Raw genomic sequence first — 14957 nt, forward strand, 5'->3', positions numbered from 1 at the left:
AGCCCATAGTTTGGTTAGTCGCAGTTAGAATCGCCGGGCAGGGCTCATAATTTGGTCTTCTCAGGGTTCGCTGCTCTTCCCCCTCCAGCCCGCGACTCGCTCTCCTCTGCTGTAGAACATCCTGCGTTGGAGTCGCCTGAAGCCGCCAGAGACGCCGAAGGACAGATACTGGGAGAAGAACCATCTCGCTGCGCTTTTTCGCAATGGCTCCACGGGTATGTGTACCTATATTTATGCCCTCCCAAGCCCCCACGGGATATTTAGTGACGCTATGGCTGGAAATATAGCTGGGGTGACTGTGTATCTACCAGGCAGTGGAACAGACGATTAATCAGGACGCATAGGTTATTGCTCAACCGTCTCTCGACGCCGTGAAGGATGTCCTCGCGCAATCAAGGGGGTCCCCGAACCCGCCGAACATGGTCCCGGTAACGGCGTCGATACCTGCAGACTTGATGACTCCCACCGTCGCATACCTTAAAATCTCAGCAGAGTGAGTTTGGCCGGGCAGTTTGTGGCCTTTGGCTGTACAATTGAGAGCTAACAGGGTCCTGCTTCAAGCTCGAAACGGTCGTTCCTTTACGAGAGTGCGGCGACGACGGAGACGATTGGCAGGTACAGCTTCGTTGGAGCGGGTACGTACTGAAATATTTCTACTGTGGTTGAATATAGAACTAATGCATGATGATGTCTAGACCCCAAGGATGTGCTTGTGTCTGGACCTGGACATGGACCGGAATGTGACCCTTTGCCGCTGCTCGAGAAGGAGATCTCGCAGTGCCGTGTTGCGACTGTCCCTGGACTGAAGCTACCACCACTTACTGGAGGGGCAATTGGATACGTTGGATACGACTGCGTTAGGTATTTTGAGCCTAAGACTGCTCGCCCCATGAAGGATATACTATGCATACCCGAGTCTCTATTCATGTTGTTCGACACCATCGTTGCGTTCGACCACTTCTTCCAGGTTATCAAGGTGATAACGTATCTCCGGGTACCAGATGGAGATGCCGACATAGAAAAACTCTACCGGGAAGCCGAGTTGGTACTTCAGAAGATGATTCAAAAGCTTTTAGATCCCAAGGTGCCCATGCCTCCACAGCCTCCTATCAAGCCTGACCAGGTATATACGTCGAACATTGGCCAGGCAGGATATGAAGGCCATGTTCACCGGCTAAAGGAGCACATCGGGAAAGGCGACATCTTCCAAACCGTGCCATCCCAACGGCTTGCACGGCCTACCACTCTCCATCCATTTAACCTGTTCAGACACCTGAGATCCGTGAACCCTTCCCCTTACCTATTTTACATCGACTGTGCCGACTTCCAGATCGTTGGTGCCAGCCCTGAGCTCCTGGTCAAGAAAGAAGCAGACAGAATCATCACCCACCCCATTGCCGGTACTGTTCCAAGAGGCAAAACCCCCGAGGAGGACGAGAAGCTTGCCGAAGAGCTCCGCAACAGTCTAAAAGACCGTGCCGAGCACGTCATGCTAGTCGACCTGGCCAGAAACGACGTCAACCGCGTCTGTGACCCAGCAACCACTCAGGTCGACCGGCTAATGGTTGTTGAGAAGTTCTCTCATGTCCAGCATTTGGTCTCCCAGGTCTCTGGTGTCCTGCGGCCAGAGAAGACCAGGTTCGATGCATTCCGATCCATTTTCCCTGCCGGGACGGTCAGTGGTGCGCCCAAGGTGCGAGCCATGCAATTGATTGCTGAGCTGGAAGGTGAGAAGCGTGGTGTCTATGCTGGCGCTGTTGGGTACTTTGGATATAACCGCAGCAGCCTTGATGGAAAGGAGATCATCGACGGCGCCATGGACACCTGCATTGCGTTGCGGACGATGGTTCTCAAGGACAACGTTGCCTACCTCCAGGCCGGCGGTGGCATCGTCTTTGACTCTGATCCGTACGATGAGTATGTTGAGACCCTGAACAAGCTGGGCGCAAACATCCAGTGTATAAAGGGGGCCGAGGAGCTGTACCTTGCCCTGGAGAAGGAATCTGCCGGTAAATAGTAAACTAGATCTCACATATGCACTTCTCTATCTTCTTCTTCTTTTTCTTCATCCATCTTCATCCATCTTCTTCTCCATCTACTTTATCTACATCCATCTCCTCCTATGTTGATACTCCTTATTGATCTTCTATCTATATCTTTCTATCGGCGCTGTGGCTGGGCAGCTTAGTCATCACCCCCACTTCACTGACTCAGCCACTTTTCTTCTGCGTCCGCGACGTCAACACCCAAAACTTCAACATTCACCGAAGTCGAGATTTTCCCGCCGGCATCTTCATAAACGAATATCTTCTTGTCTTCCTCTTCCGCTTCTTCTTCTCTCCTTCATATAGCGTTTGCTCTGCTGAAGCCGCCGAAAAGACATCTTCTCCTGCGTCCTTGTTGTCCGTCACCCAGCGGGTTCTGGCTTGGCACGTTCGCTCCAGCGGCCCGACTACGTAAGTTCAGTTCAACTATTATTATTTTTATTATCTGCTCCACGACCATCTACGCGAGCGGACATAATGCCCTGTACTGGCAGATAAACCATTGTCTTTGTTCCTGTGCCGTGTGCATGGAAAGGATATCACTGCTTTGACACTCCCTTGCGAAACAAAAGAGCCTGCACTGGACCGGTTTACTAAAGGCGCAAACTTCTCCGTTCAACTAGTTAGTTACCGTCTCCTCCTTGCGCATCTCACGAGCGCACCGCCCGCACCGCGAAATACTCCCGCTGTCTTCTCCCTAGAGACATCCTCACGTTCAAAAAGGCCTCCAAATACACGATAGCACCGTTCCCCTCAGTCCCGGTATACTCCCCATTGTCACAGCGGCCGGTTCCCGAGTAGAACCGGACAGTTCGACGTCAGTATGTCGAAGGTTGTGAGGAGTGTGAAGAATGTCACCAAGGGCTATTCGGCGGTACAGGTGAAGGTCCGGAATGGTATGAATTCTTTGTACCCGTCTGGCTGATGTTCGGTGTCCACGGGGGTGCTGACAATTATTATATAGCCACGAGCAACGATCCTTGGGGCCCAACGGGCACAGAGATGGCCGAAATTGCCGCTCTGACATTCAACAGGTACGGCGATGATTGCCAGGAGATTGTACCCTGCTAGACAACATGGTGACTAACTCAATTCCACGGATAGCCCGAACGAATTCTATGAAATCGTGGAGATGCTCGATAAGCGGTTAAACGATAAGGGAAAGAATTGGCGCCATGTGTTGAAATCTCTCAAAGTCGTTGATTATTGCCTTCACGAAGGTTCCGAACAGGTAGTGACTTGGGCGACGAAGAACCTCTACATCATCAAGACTCTCCGTGAGTTTCAGTATATCGACGAGGATGGGCGTGATGTTGGCCAGAATGGTATGTGTATACACATATCCAGCACATGTACGGTTTCTAACAAACTTACTAGTTCGTGTGGCTGCGAAGGAGCTCACTTCTCTGCTGCTTGACGAAGACCGATTGAGGAGCGAACGATCCGATAGAAAGCTGTGGAAATCACGATTCGCCGGAATGGACGACGGCATGCGAGGCATCGAGGGAGGTGATATGTCTCACCGCCAGCGCCGACGAGAGCGTCCCCAACGCCCTGCTGATGATGAAGACGCCGAATACAGACTCGCAATAGAGGCCAGCAAGTACGAGGCAGAAGAAGATAGGAAACGACGAGAAAAGAATGCTTCCCGGGATCTAGAAGACGACGAACTCGCCAAGGCCATCAAGCTCAGCAAGGAGGAAGAAGAACTTCGAAGACGGGAGCTCGAAGAAAGCAATGCTGCCTCTCTTTTTGATGACTCAACCCCTCAACCTGCCCAGCCACAGGCTACCGGATACAACCAGGGTTACCAGCAGCAAGGTGCTGTGGACTGGTTTGGTAACCCAGTTGACCCCCAGCAGCCCATGACTACAGGCTTCCTAAACAATCAATATGCACAACCTACTGGGTTCCAGCCCCAGCAGACTGGCTTTAACAATAGCTTTCCCAATGGATTTCAGCAACAACCAACGGGATTTGACCAGCAGTTCCTACAGCCTCAATCCACGTTACAACCGCAACAGACCGCCTTTACCAGTAACCCGTACGGAAATGATTTGTTTGGCCAGCAACAGCAACCACAGATGCAACCGCAACAACAACAGGATGGCTTCCTTCAACCTGGCTCCCATAATCCATGGGCTATGAACCAACAAAAGCCAGCTGAAGCTTTGAAGCCAGCTCCGACTGGCTCCAATAACCCATTCGCATCGTCTTTCACACGCGCCCAAGCCCAGCAATCTCAAATTCAGAAAACCGGACCACCATCTCTTAACGCTCTTGCAGAACAGAAAACCGCAACGCAGTTTAATAACCCTATCATGAACTACCAGGCACCCCAGCAACAACAGCAGCAGCAACAACAACTCCAGCCCATGAACAACCAGCAACAAATCAACCAAAACCCACAACATGCCCGTCTTAACGCTCTTCTTGCCACCGGCGACGGCCAGGATACATTTGGCAATGTCGGCGATCTACGTATCCCAGCTCAGCATACCGCACCGGGTGTATTTGTAAACTCTGCTGGTTCTGGGCTTAACCAGATTCAAGCTTCAAGGACCGGTAACAACCCGTTCCTAACCCAAAACTTCACCGGTGCGCCTCAACAACAGAGCAACCCCGGCTTCGGCTCTCAGCAGGGCTTTGCACGCCCTAATCAACAGGGCAGCAACAATCTCATTGATCTATGATTCCCCCTTATCCATTGATGGATGCACCTATCAAATTTCTTTTGTTTTTTACCCCTTCGTTATTTTTTTTTATTTCTCCCACCCTTCATTATTATGGTGGTCTTGTGTGCCTCGTCGGACTCTGGGGCGATCGGATCAGCGGAGCTTCAAAGTTGATTTCGGCGATATGATGACATTGGAAGATCATTAATCCTCACTTCGACTCTTATAGACAGGTCCACCGCGATGACCCTCTTTCTTCTTCTCTCTTTTCTTCCCCACCTTTCAATATGCTGGCGGGTGATGCAATGACTTTTTGATTGCTTTTTGATTCCATTTTTCCCATCCCACCCGCTACGTTCCATCCGTTGCCCATAACGCTCTTCCACTCATGTGATATCATGTCCACCGATATGAACCTTTTCCCCTGTTCCTTAAATTGACCCCTTCCTCCCTACGCCCTCCCTGTTATCATTTTCTATACTATATATCCGTGCATACGTCTACCGATAATTCTATCTTCATTTTCCTCTTGCTGGATTCACTATTCTGAGGGTGATTTGTTGGTGTCAAAAGTCTCCTTACTATTTCTCTGCTGTTCCTCTTCTAAGAAACATTCAGATCTATTCCCCCGTTTCCGTCGTGCTTTGCCCTCCTGGTATGTATACGCGTAGGCAAACTAATCTCTCCCGTATTTGACACTATTGTATAATCTTGGAATGCGTTCTTCTCAGATCAGTTGTCCAGGAGGCATTTAAGCCCTGGTAGTTCCCCAGTTCATCATCCAGTCAGATGCCAGTAACGACTTTTGCCGAAGCCCGTTTCCCAGGATCAAAAACGAGCATTGATCGAAACATAGCCAGGACAGCTGCTTTTTTTCTCTTCACTGAATGCTCCAACCCCCTCTTCCCTTCGTACAGCTTGTAACGAATTTCACCCAGGCTGAAAAGTGAACCCGCTATGGTGAATTTACCATGGCTGGCTGACCTTACTCCAACCAACCTAGTTGGATAAGTTTAAATGATAACCCACCGTTCGGAATCCCCAACCTCCACAAGAATGGACAACCTCTCAGTTCTCTGCAGTAGTTGGCGACACGTACCTGTGCTCCATGCTGAATCCAAGCTCCATAGGTTTACCCGAAGGAAGGAGGCGAAGGAGTCCACGCTTCTCTAAGTCCTGGCAGAATTCCCGCTTCTTCAACGAAGACTCTCCAGACCGGTCTTGATTTACGTTGTGACAGTCGTTGAAGGTAGAGGCTGCTTCGTGATTGCGCGGTCCACTGGTTGGTTCACTCCGCAAGATGTCGGTCTGGGTAGCTAACTCTGCAAGCGTGCGATATCGGTTATGCCAGCACTTATCGATGATATTGTCAATTAGCGGATCACCGTTGAACTTCGGAATTTTCATATCCTGGAGTAATTCCATGACCTTGGGTCCATGTTCATAAGGGTCATCGACAAGACGCTGGTCATCATAAACCTCAAAGCCGTAGTTATTTAGGTAGAATAGCGAACCGAGGGCAAACTGTCCCGTTCTAGGACCTAGGAAACCCGCAGTTCCAGGTACTCCTTGGTCTGTCTCCTCACTATTTAGTAGTCTTCCATACGGACAGGGGCAAGTATCAAAATCCGACCCAAATTCGCTTGTGCAATCAAAATCCGAAATTTTCAGTCGGTTACGATCAAGGAGGATATTTTCAGGTCTTATGTCACCATAGGCGAGGTTAGGTGACTCGAGGAAAGCAACACCTCGGGCAAGGTCGTTCACCCCTGAGAGCATATATGTAAGTCAGCTCCTGATTATAGGCAATCGGAAATTACCTACTAACACAACTTTCGTAGGGGCAAGGGCTCTAGATATTTTACTTTGGTAAACACTCGAGTTTCGTTGTCCCGAATAAGATTGAATTGCTTTCTATAAGCAAGGGATATATCTATCTAGCAGCTCCGTCAGTAAGTATATCATTAGTAGAGCACTAACAAGGCCTATACCTCTCATATACTCAAGGAAAATCCCATCTGTTGTCTTCCAGTTATTTTCTTTGCGGAGCGCGTTGATTAGTAACTAACTAATTTATTTAACAAGTTAGTTAATTGGTCAAGATCAAATTATATAGTTATCTGATGGCTTGGCATAACTAAGGCTTTTTTGCCTGTCCTTGCATTAACATCAACAGCCCCCAAATCACCCTTTTTTTCAATCAGAGGTGCATATGCCCATCTCCCTTGCTTGTGGGGGCCAAAATCCTTACCCAATGGGGCCTCTGTTCAGGCTGCAGAAGTGAGGAGGATGAAACCGTCACTATCCTTACGAAGTCAAGCTACGCGCCGGTCGTGTTTGGAGGATATATGACCAAACCTCCGCCCACTACGCTTTCTAGACCTAAGACGTCTACAATATCTGTGCCATATGACTTTCCCAGTCTCTCTGGAACAATCTCGCAAACGGCAGGAGTCAGACTGTCTCGATCCACCACGGCCTCCATCGAAAAGGCTGAAGCTTAGGCAGCCCACTTCAGCATATTGGGATAGCTTATCGAAGATTTGGTTAACGAGGGACGCTCTCGAAGAGTTGGATCGACGGAATAGGGCTTCGCACAGCGTACCAGAGTCGCCATATTTCCGCCACCGGCCGCTCACTCGACAGTTGCAGGCGAGACTTAAGCATCGTCACCAGACACTTGCCCCCGACCCCCTAATCAGCTGCAAGCCCGAGAGTCTGAGCAAGATCAAAAGGCTCTCGAGACAGGGCGGACCTGACCTATCTGACCTCAGGAATGTATGTAGTTCTTGTGACATGCTGGTGCCTATACTTACACTTTATCTCAGTTTCCAGACCCTCATACCCCTTGTTATCAATCAATGAGCGCAAACAGCTCGGGACACCGGAAAAGACGTACGGGGACTCCTCCAGATAGCAGCAACAGCAATAATAAGACTACAAAGACAACGAGCACTACAGCCTATAATCGGAACTTTGAGCAGAAGTTGATTGATCACGGTGTTTACCCACCTGGATATAAATACCCCGATGGCCAGAAACCGGCAAAGCCGAATAACTGGCAGGAGCTCAATGAACGGCTGGCGCAGCCCCGAGCTTCACTCTCGCCGTCAAAGTTTTCGGAGCAACAATTTGAAGAATTTGTAGAGGCAGATGTAAATGCGTCTAAGGAGAAGCCTATTGTACGCTTGGCTATCCCGATTATTGAAGGCCGCGTTGATGATACTAGGTGCATGGGGGGAGACTACCCATTTGGCAACCTTGCTACTCTAACAGATAGAACACTTGCAAACGCAAAACCAGATCACTTCTTTGGCGCCCGGCCTGAGCAGCTTAACCATAAAATACGCGATGAGCTTAGCGAGTTTATTATTCCGTCGACCCAGAGCTCCCTTCCGATAGCTCCAAACTTCTTTCTTGAAACTAAGGGTCCCGATGGATCCCTCGCTGTTGCTACTCGGCAAGCCTGTTACCACGGCGCGCTAGGTGCTCGAGGAATGCATAAGCTTCAGTCGTATAAGCAAGATGAACCATCTAGGGACAATAATGCCTATACGATAACGTCAATTTACCATGGAGGTCAACTCAAGCTCTACACAACACACCCCACTGCTCCCCGAGAAAGCGACGGGCGTCCTGAATACATTATGACTTCACTAAGATCATTTGCCATGGCGGATAGCCTGGATACTTTTCGGAGCGGTGCAACTGCATATCGAAATGCACGGGATTGGGCAAAAGAACAGAGGGACGAGTTTATTAAATCTGCAAACGAGAGACACACGCAAGCTCCATCTGAACTTCTCTCATCTGAACGCGAACCAACTTCTGAACCAACTGTTGTCTTGGAGGACTCTGATACACTAGCTACATCTGATGAAGCTGGACTTCACGATGCTGAGTGGAGCTTTGCACATCCAAATGACAACGTTGAGGGTGCTTCGAGACAGACAAGAGCCGAGCCAACCAATAGTACTAGCCGCAAGTCTCTCCAAAATTAAGTTATTTGCTATTTGCGTGTATCCTTATTACAAGTTAAGCTTGTCTCTTTGGCAAAGGGGCCATGCAGGTACAAACGGTCAATACATATAGATGATGTACTCCTTACAGGCCACCCTCTTCTACCCATTCAACGGCTGCCCAGCCTACCTAGGGAGCCTAGCTAGCTGCTCGGTTTTCATGGTTGGCCGACCAATGCAGCCCCTGATTGGCTGAATCTTCCCTTTTCCGTCTACTTGATTGGTCGGTTGTTACTGGACAGCATAACACTCTGTGCCTGAGCCAAACATTATTATAAATTAACATAATATCCGTATAAATACTATATAAATACTATAAAAGCGGGAACTTCCCTTCCGCTCGACAGGAACACCCTATATTGGACTATCATATGCCCGTGGACCCGATAGAAATATAACTAAATAATAATAATAAGGACCGGGGGGGGGGGCCATCGCAAAGCCCAAAAGTGACCTGCTTACGTAACCTGTCACACTAGGCGTTGGCCTTCTTAGTGGGCCTTTTCTTTTAGTGTTTTGCGTTGATGCCTGCGAGCGAGCGCCTGCGCTGCGTGGACGACGTTAGGTTAGCTAGAAGAGGAAAAATCACACATCCACAACTCTCTCGTCCCTTTCTTTTCCTCTCCTGCATTTCCGATACCGACCACACCTCATCCCAGGCCATACCAGCATCCATGAGTTAACGGGCCTTTTTTTTTTGTTTATCCTGCTGCTGGAGTCCTTCCCTATTTCTTTCTACACCTATTCGTCAAGCTGCTAAGCCGGAACCTCGATCCTTGTTTATCCGTCCGTAGGTTGTTTGTTTATCTGCGGCACCCGCACCGTCGGGCATTGACAACCGCGCACCACCAGCTTCATCCCACCCAAGCAGACGGAGAGTCGCATTTAGTACATATCGACAGGTACTGCGGTTGTTGATTTTGAATATCTTGTTACTGGTGGTGTTCCCTGCAGTGTCTCTGACTTGTTTATTTTTTTTTTTTTATAATCACTGGGGATACCTCCTGTTATTGTTGTTGCTTTACTGACAGATGAAAAGCTTTATAGGCCATCCTTATACACATAGACACTTCCACAGAGCGAAACCATGGCCGACGAAGAAGACTACTCTTCTCTCCCTCTCCCCGAGAGATTTGCGCACAAGGTGGGCTTTGACCTGGCACCCCCTGCACTGCTGAGCAAACAATTAACATTTGAACGAACTCTGCATTAGGTCTGGAAAGTACGGAAAGAAGGCTACGAAGCGGCCAAGAAACAATTTGAAATATCTCCAGATGAAGACGCTCCCGTATTTCGACCGTTCCTACAAGATCCGACCATTTGGAAGGGCGTTGTCGCAGACACAAACGTTGCCGCCCAGCAGGAGGGTCTTGCTGCATACTGCTCCTTTCTGCAATATTCAGGGGCCCAGGCCTGTAATAGGTGAGTTACTTACACGGTGCACCCAGAGCAAAGAACTAACAGATATCTATTACTGTTTCCAGAACACGCTCTGTTACTGCCGCACCCATAATCGAAAAGGGTCTTCCCCAAACCCGCCCCGCTGCAAAAGCGAGTGCGCTCGAAGCACTGTTACTTTTTATTGAACTCGATAAACCTGAGCCAGTTATTGAAGAGCTTGTCGCTGCTCTCTCACATAAGACTCCCAAGGTCGTGGCCGCCGCTCTATCGGCCCTTACCTCTATATATCACAACTATGGAATCAAGATAGTGGAAACAAAGCCGGTTCTTAAAGCTCTGGCGAAAGTCTTCAGCCATGCAGACAAGAACGTGAGAGCAGAAGCCCAAAATTTGACGGTAGAGCTTTACAGATGGCTTAAGGAAGCCCTCAAAGCTACCTTTTGGAACGACTTGAAGCCGGTACAGCAACAGGACCTGGAGAAACAATTCGAAAAAGTGAAACAAGATCCCCCGCCAAAACAGGAACGGTTTACCCGCACACAACAAGCGGTCATGGCTGAGGCTAGTGCAAATCCTGGCGCTGAAGATGGAATGGGCGAGGCTGAAGGTGACAACCTAGAAGATGACGGTGAAGTCGATGTCTTTGATCTGGTTGAAGCGGTGGACATAATTGCAGCCGCACCAAAGGACCTTCACCAGAATCTAGCCTCATCCAAATGGAAGGATAGGAAGGAAGCACTGGATGACTTATACAAGGTCGTTAACGTCCCAAAGATCAAAGAGGGCAATTTTGATGAACTATGCGGTGACCTTGGCAAATGCATGAAAGATGCGAATGTCCTGGTAGTGACAGTTGCAGCGAATTGTATCTGCGCGATTGCAACTGGACTTCGGAAAGGATTTGCCAAATACCGCTCCGTTGTGATGCCGCCAATGATGGAACGACTAAAAGAGAAGAAGGCTACGGTATCAACCGCTTTAGGCCAGGGTTTGGATGCCGTGTTTCTATCAACAAGCTTGACCGACTGCCTGGAAGATATCCTTGGGTTCCTAAAGCATAAGAATCCTCAAGTGAAGCAGGAAACTTTCAAGTTCCTAGTCCGCTGCCTACGAACTACCAGAGACGTACCTTCAAAGGGGGAGGTAAAGTCAATAGCTGAAGCTGGAACAAAACTTCTCACAGACTCCAGTGAAGTCACTAGATCAGGAGGCGCGGAAATCCTAGGAACTCTCATGAAGATTATGGGTGAGCGTGCAATGAATGTATATCTAGACGGGCTAGACGACATTCGAAAAACCAAGATCAGGGAGTTCTTTGAAACGGCAGAGGTTAAAGCGAAGGACAGACCAAAACCCATAATCGGTCCACCAAAGACTACCGCTACACCAGCAAAGAAACCAATGGGTAAGAAGCCGTTGGGCGTTAAGAAACCTGCTCCAGCTTCTGCTGCCGCCGCTGCCCCCGCCGCCGCTCCAAGCGAACCTCCAGCGTCGCCAGCACCTGCAAAGAAGGCCGCCCCCAAGATAGGAGCTCCTCGTGGTCTTGCTACTCCTGGTTCCGGACTGAAATTGAAATCTAAACTGGCTGGACCAGGTGGTGCTGCTTCTCCGCAACGCCGCGTGGTTTCGCCCCCCATGGAGGATCCGGCAGCACTTCCTCCTCCTCCTCCCAAGTTTGGAATTGGCGGTGGTGGTAGAGGACTAGCTAGTCGACCAATAGGTAAACCAAGTGCGCCTGTGCAGGAGCAACCAATTGCTCAGATCGCCACCGGCTTATCTGCTATTGAAAGAGCCGAGCTGGAGGAGCTTCGGGCGGAAAACGCGAGGCTATCTAAAATGACCGAAGAGCTTCGAGCAGAGCGGTCAAGATTATCATCTGAAGTCCATGAACTTCAAAATCAAAACGCTCAGCTGATAGAAGACCATACCCGAGATGTGCTAAGCATCAAGGCTAAGGAGACTCAGCTAGTTCGAGCACGGGGAGATGCGGAAACTGCAGAACAAAGTGTTCAAAAGCAGCAGCGAGAGATCGAGAGGCTGAAACGGGAGCTCTCGCGGGCTATGAGGGCCGGAGCAACCAGTCCTCCAATGACACTACCTGATATGAGCCTCAACATGGGTATCAGTGATAACGGAGGCATCTACCAAGATGATATGCATCGCATTAACGGAACACCCTCTCGTGCTAGCCTTCATATGGGATCTCGATTCGAAAGCGCGCGGCCAAGAAGCTTTGTTTCATCAAGTCCAAGCGAGGAAAAGGAAAACACAGGCATGGTTTCTCCTGCTTTGAGCACCGGATTCTCAGGCCGCAGAAAGTTTAGCCCTCCCGCTGGATCTGCATACTCTTCTGGCAGGGGTAGCCCGGCAAGAACTTCGAGGACCCCTACAGGTGATGCGCCTGTGTCAATCGAACCGTCAGAAAACTGGAAGAGAGCTGCTGAGGTAACAAGCCAATTGAAAGCTAGAATAGAGCAGATGAAGGTAAGCTTGATTACTATATATAGTCCTCTTCCTATCCATACAGCAACTAACTCAAAATTTTAGGCAAGACAAGGCTTGTCAAGGCCCCCTACTTCGCACTAACATTAGTCTATCTGCCAATTTGGCTCCGATATAGACTCTCACTCTTCCCTAAAACGCACCGTTCTCCAGCTTGTTTTACGAAATACCCATTCAGTTTGATCGTTATTTAATTCCTCGATATATTCTCTGCATGGTCTTCTTTTCACACTTTCTTTTCTTGATTCTCAATGCGTATATGATGAGGGTATAGGCAAAAACAGTGGGGAAACAAACGGGCCATGGGTTGATTGTTATCATTAATATTCTCTCCTTTTTTCTATCACTTCCACCCCTCTTTATGTTTTTTATCTACGGCTTCAACACTTGTAGTTCCTCGAAAGGCAGCATAGGCTAGCCGGTGGCAACTTGATAAGAGGCCAGGTTTGCATTTTACTCACCCAGGAGATAGAATGCGAGGCATCCATGTGGACACTAGGATTTAGAGCATTGTACACCATATTTATTGCATCAGTAGAAAAAGGGTTACGATTACTACGACTAGCTTATACGCATGCATACACTTGTCTTCATAAAACCGTTCACCTCATTTCATTAACATGGGTATATGTAAGATGCAAAAAAAGTAATATAAAAACAGGAGGTAGGTAGGTAGGTAGGTCTCGGTAACAGAGTCAAGCCATTGGAGGGCGAGAAATGCGTCTCATTTCTAAAACTAGGGAGAGGCAACAAGAGCTTTCTTGTGTTCCCCGGGAGGATCAAATTCACTCGCTTCCGCAAGAAAAGAAAAAAAGAGAACTTTTTGAATGCCATTCCCGTACCTATGAACTCCATGACCTGACTCAGCGTGACATGATGAAAGAGCTAAGGGTCGTTAGATAGCTTAGATCTTGATGGCGTTCTCAATGGCCTTGCGCTTCTTCTCCATGGCAGCCTGGGCCTTAGCGCCCATGATACCACCACCCCAGTGGCGCTTGGCCTCCTCGTACTTGTCACTGTATCCCTCCTTGATGGCAGAGACGAGCTTAGCAAACTCAGCCTTGTCCTCACCACGAACTTCAGTGATGGCCAAGACAGCGGCAGTCTACAGGAGAAGTTGTTAGTAGCTGTTGATAGGCAATGGCACAATATCTTCAGCATAGGCTTACCTTCTTGTGGACAACGGTTCCAAGACGAGCCTTGCCCTTGATGATGGCGTATGGGACACCCATCTTGCGGCAGAGAGCAGGAAGGAAGATGACAAGCTCAATTGGGTCAACATCGTTAGGGATGAGGACCAAAGAGGCCTTCTTGTTCTCAATCAAACCAACAACGTGGTTAAGACCGTACTTGACGGCATATGGCTTCTTGCTGACATCCTCCTTCTTCTGGCCGGCCTCGATAGCGGAGGCCTCCTTGTGGAGACGCTCCTTCTTCTCAGCCTTGGACTCAGGGCGGTACTTGTTCAAGAACTTGAAAGTCTGGGCAGCGGTGTTGCGGTCGAGGGTGTTCTGGAACTGCGCAATCGCTGGTGGAACCTTCAAGCGGAGGTTGAGAACCTTGCGCTGGCGCTGAAGGCGGACGTAGGCGGGCCATTTCACCATACGGCTAAGGTTGCGGGTTGGCTGGATGTCCTGACCGATGCCATAGTTGCGAGGGCGCTTCTCGATGAGAGGGTTCTAATACACATCAATTAGTACAAACAGGCTCCTACGAGAAAAAAAAAAGTTGGATATTTCAGGTAGAATATCAATTAGCAACTCACCTTTGGGGCCTTCTTAGAGCCAGCCTTGCCCTGTGGGAAGGGGGCGGCAGCAACTTTCTTTCCACTCTTTGGAGGCTATCATTGAGAAAAGAGGACATTAGCGAAATGCATTCACTAAGCATCGCATCTTCTTTGATCTCTAAAGAGGATAACGGTCATTGCATTGCTGCAATTCCCGTCACCTCAAGCCAAGTCAACGCCTCCTGCGCTGGCTCGTGGAGAGTCGCAGCGCGGTGTGACGGAATTAGACCTGTCGACAGGACACTCCCATCTCGAGTTGTGCTCTCAACGGGGTATACGGAGGTCGAGAAGAGGATCTGAGGATTCACGCAGGATGCTGTATTCTTACCATGTTGTCGGGTCGAGGAGTACCGGCGTCGTTGGATGTTCTGGCGATGAAGAAGTCGAAGTGCGAGATCGAAAATCAAATTTGAAGCCGAAAAAGTTGTGTTTGTGTGGGTGAAATCAGCCGCTTTTTTGTTTTCCCGAAAGCCGACGCCAAGATTCCAAACCCTAATCATGTGACTTGAAGTTCTGTGGTCACGTGATA

General features: G+C 49.2%; 6 protein-coding genes across 6 annotated transcripts; 4 read left to right on the forward strand and 2 right to left on the reverse strand.

Annotated features, from left to right (window-relative positions):
• Positions 1–203: 203 nt before the first annotated feature.
• TRV_06477 (uncharacterized protein) lies at positions 204–2460 on the forward strand (the record flags this gene model as incomplete). The annotated part of the gene is made up of 5 exons (XM_003019452.1): positions 204–215; positions 345–493; positions 562–635; positions 696–2009; positions 2189–2460. 5 exons carry the CDS (start codon positions 204–206, stop codon positions 2458–2460), a joined length of 1821 nt encoding a protein of 606 aa, XP_003019498.1.
• Positions 2461–3177: 717 nt separating this feature from the next.
• On the forward strand, positions 3178–4738 carry TRV_06478 (uncharacterized protein; the record flags this gene model as incomplete). Its single annotated transcript, XM_003019453.1, has 2 exons — positions 3178–3370; positions 3423–4738. 2 exons carry the CDS (start codon positions 3178–3180, stop codon positions 4736–4738), a joined length of 1509 nt encoding a protein of 502 aa, XP_003019499.1.
• Positions 4739–5505: 767 nt separating this feature from the next.
• TRV_06479 (uncharacterized protein) lies at positions 5506–6499 on the reverse strand (the record flags this gene model as incomplete). Its single annotated transcript, XM_003019454.1, has 2 exons — positions 5506–5659; positions 5820–6499. The coding sequence occupies 2 exons, from the start codon at positions 6497–6499 to the stop codon at positions 5506–5508; spliced, it is 834 nt and encodes a 277-aa protein (XP_003019500.1).
• A 1082-nt stretch (positions 6500–7581) lies between these two features.
• On the forward strand, positions 7582–8721 carry TRV_06480 (uncharacterized protein; the record flags this gene model as incomplete). Its single annotated transcript, XM_003019455.1, has 1 exon — positions 7582–8721. One exon carries the CDS (start codon positions 7582–7584, stop codon positions 8719–8721), a length of 1140 nt encoding a protein of 379 aa, XP_003019501.1.
• Positions 8722–9826: 1105 nt separating this feature from the next.
• On the forward strand, positions 9827–12726 carry TRV_06481 (uncharacterized protein; the record flags this gene model as incomplete). Its single annotated transcript, XM_003019456.1, has 4 exons — positions 9827–9883; positions 9953–10161; positions 10224–12624; positions 12688–12726. The coding sequence occupies 4 exons, from the start codon at positions 9827–9829 to the stop codon at positions 12724–12726; spliced, it is 2706 nt and encodes a 901-aa protein (XP_003019502.1).
• Positions 12727–13546: 820 nt separating this feature from the next.
• On the reverse strand, positions 13547–14482 carry TRV_06482 (uncharacterized protein; the record flags this gene model as incomplete). The annotated part of the gene is made up of 3 exons (XM_003019457.1): positions 13547–13747; positions 13812–14321; positions 14408–14482. Coding segments are annotated over 3 exons (786 nt in total), but the record flags the coding sequence as incomplete, so codon positions are not given.
• Positions 14483–14957: the final 475 nt, after the last annotated feature.

This window comes from Trichophyton verrucosum (assembly GCF_000151505.1).
Source record: "Trichophyton verrucosum HKI 0517 chromosome Unknown contig00708_1.f1.exp, whole genome shotgun sequence".
Lineage (NCBI taxonomy): Eukaryota > Fungi > Ascomycota > Eurotiomycetes > Onygenales > Arthrodermataceae > Trichophyton > Trichophyton verrucosum.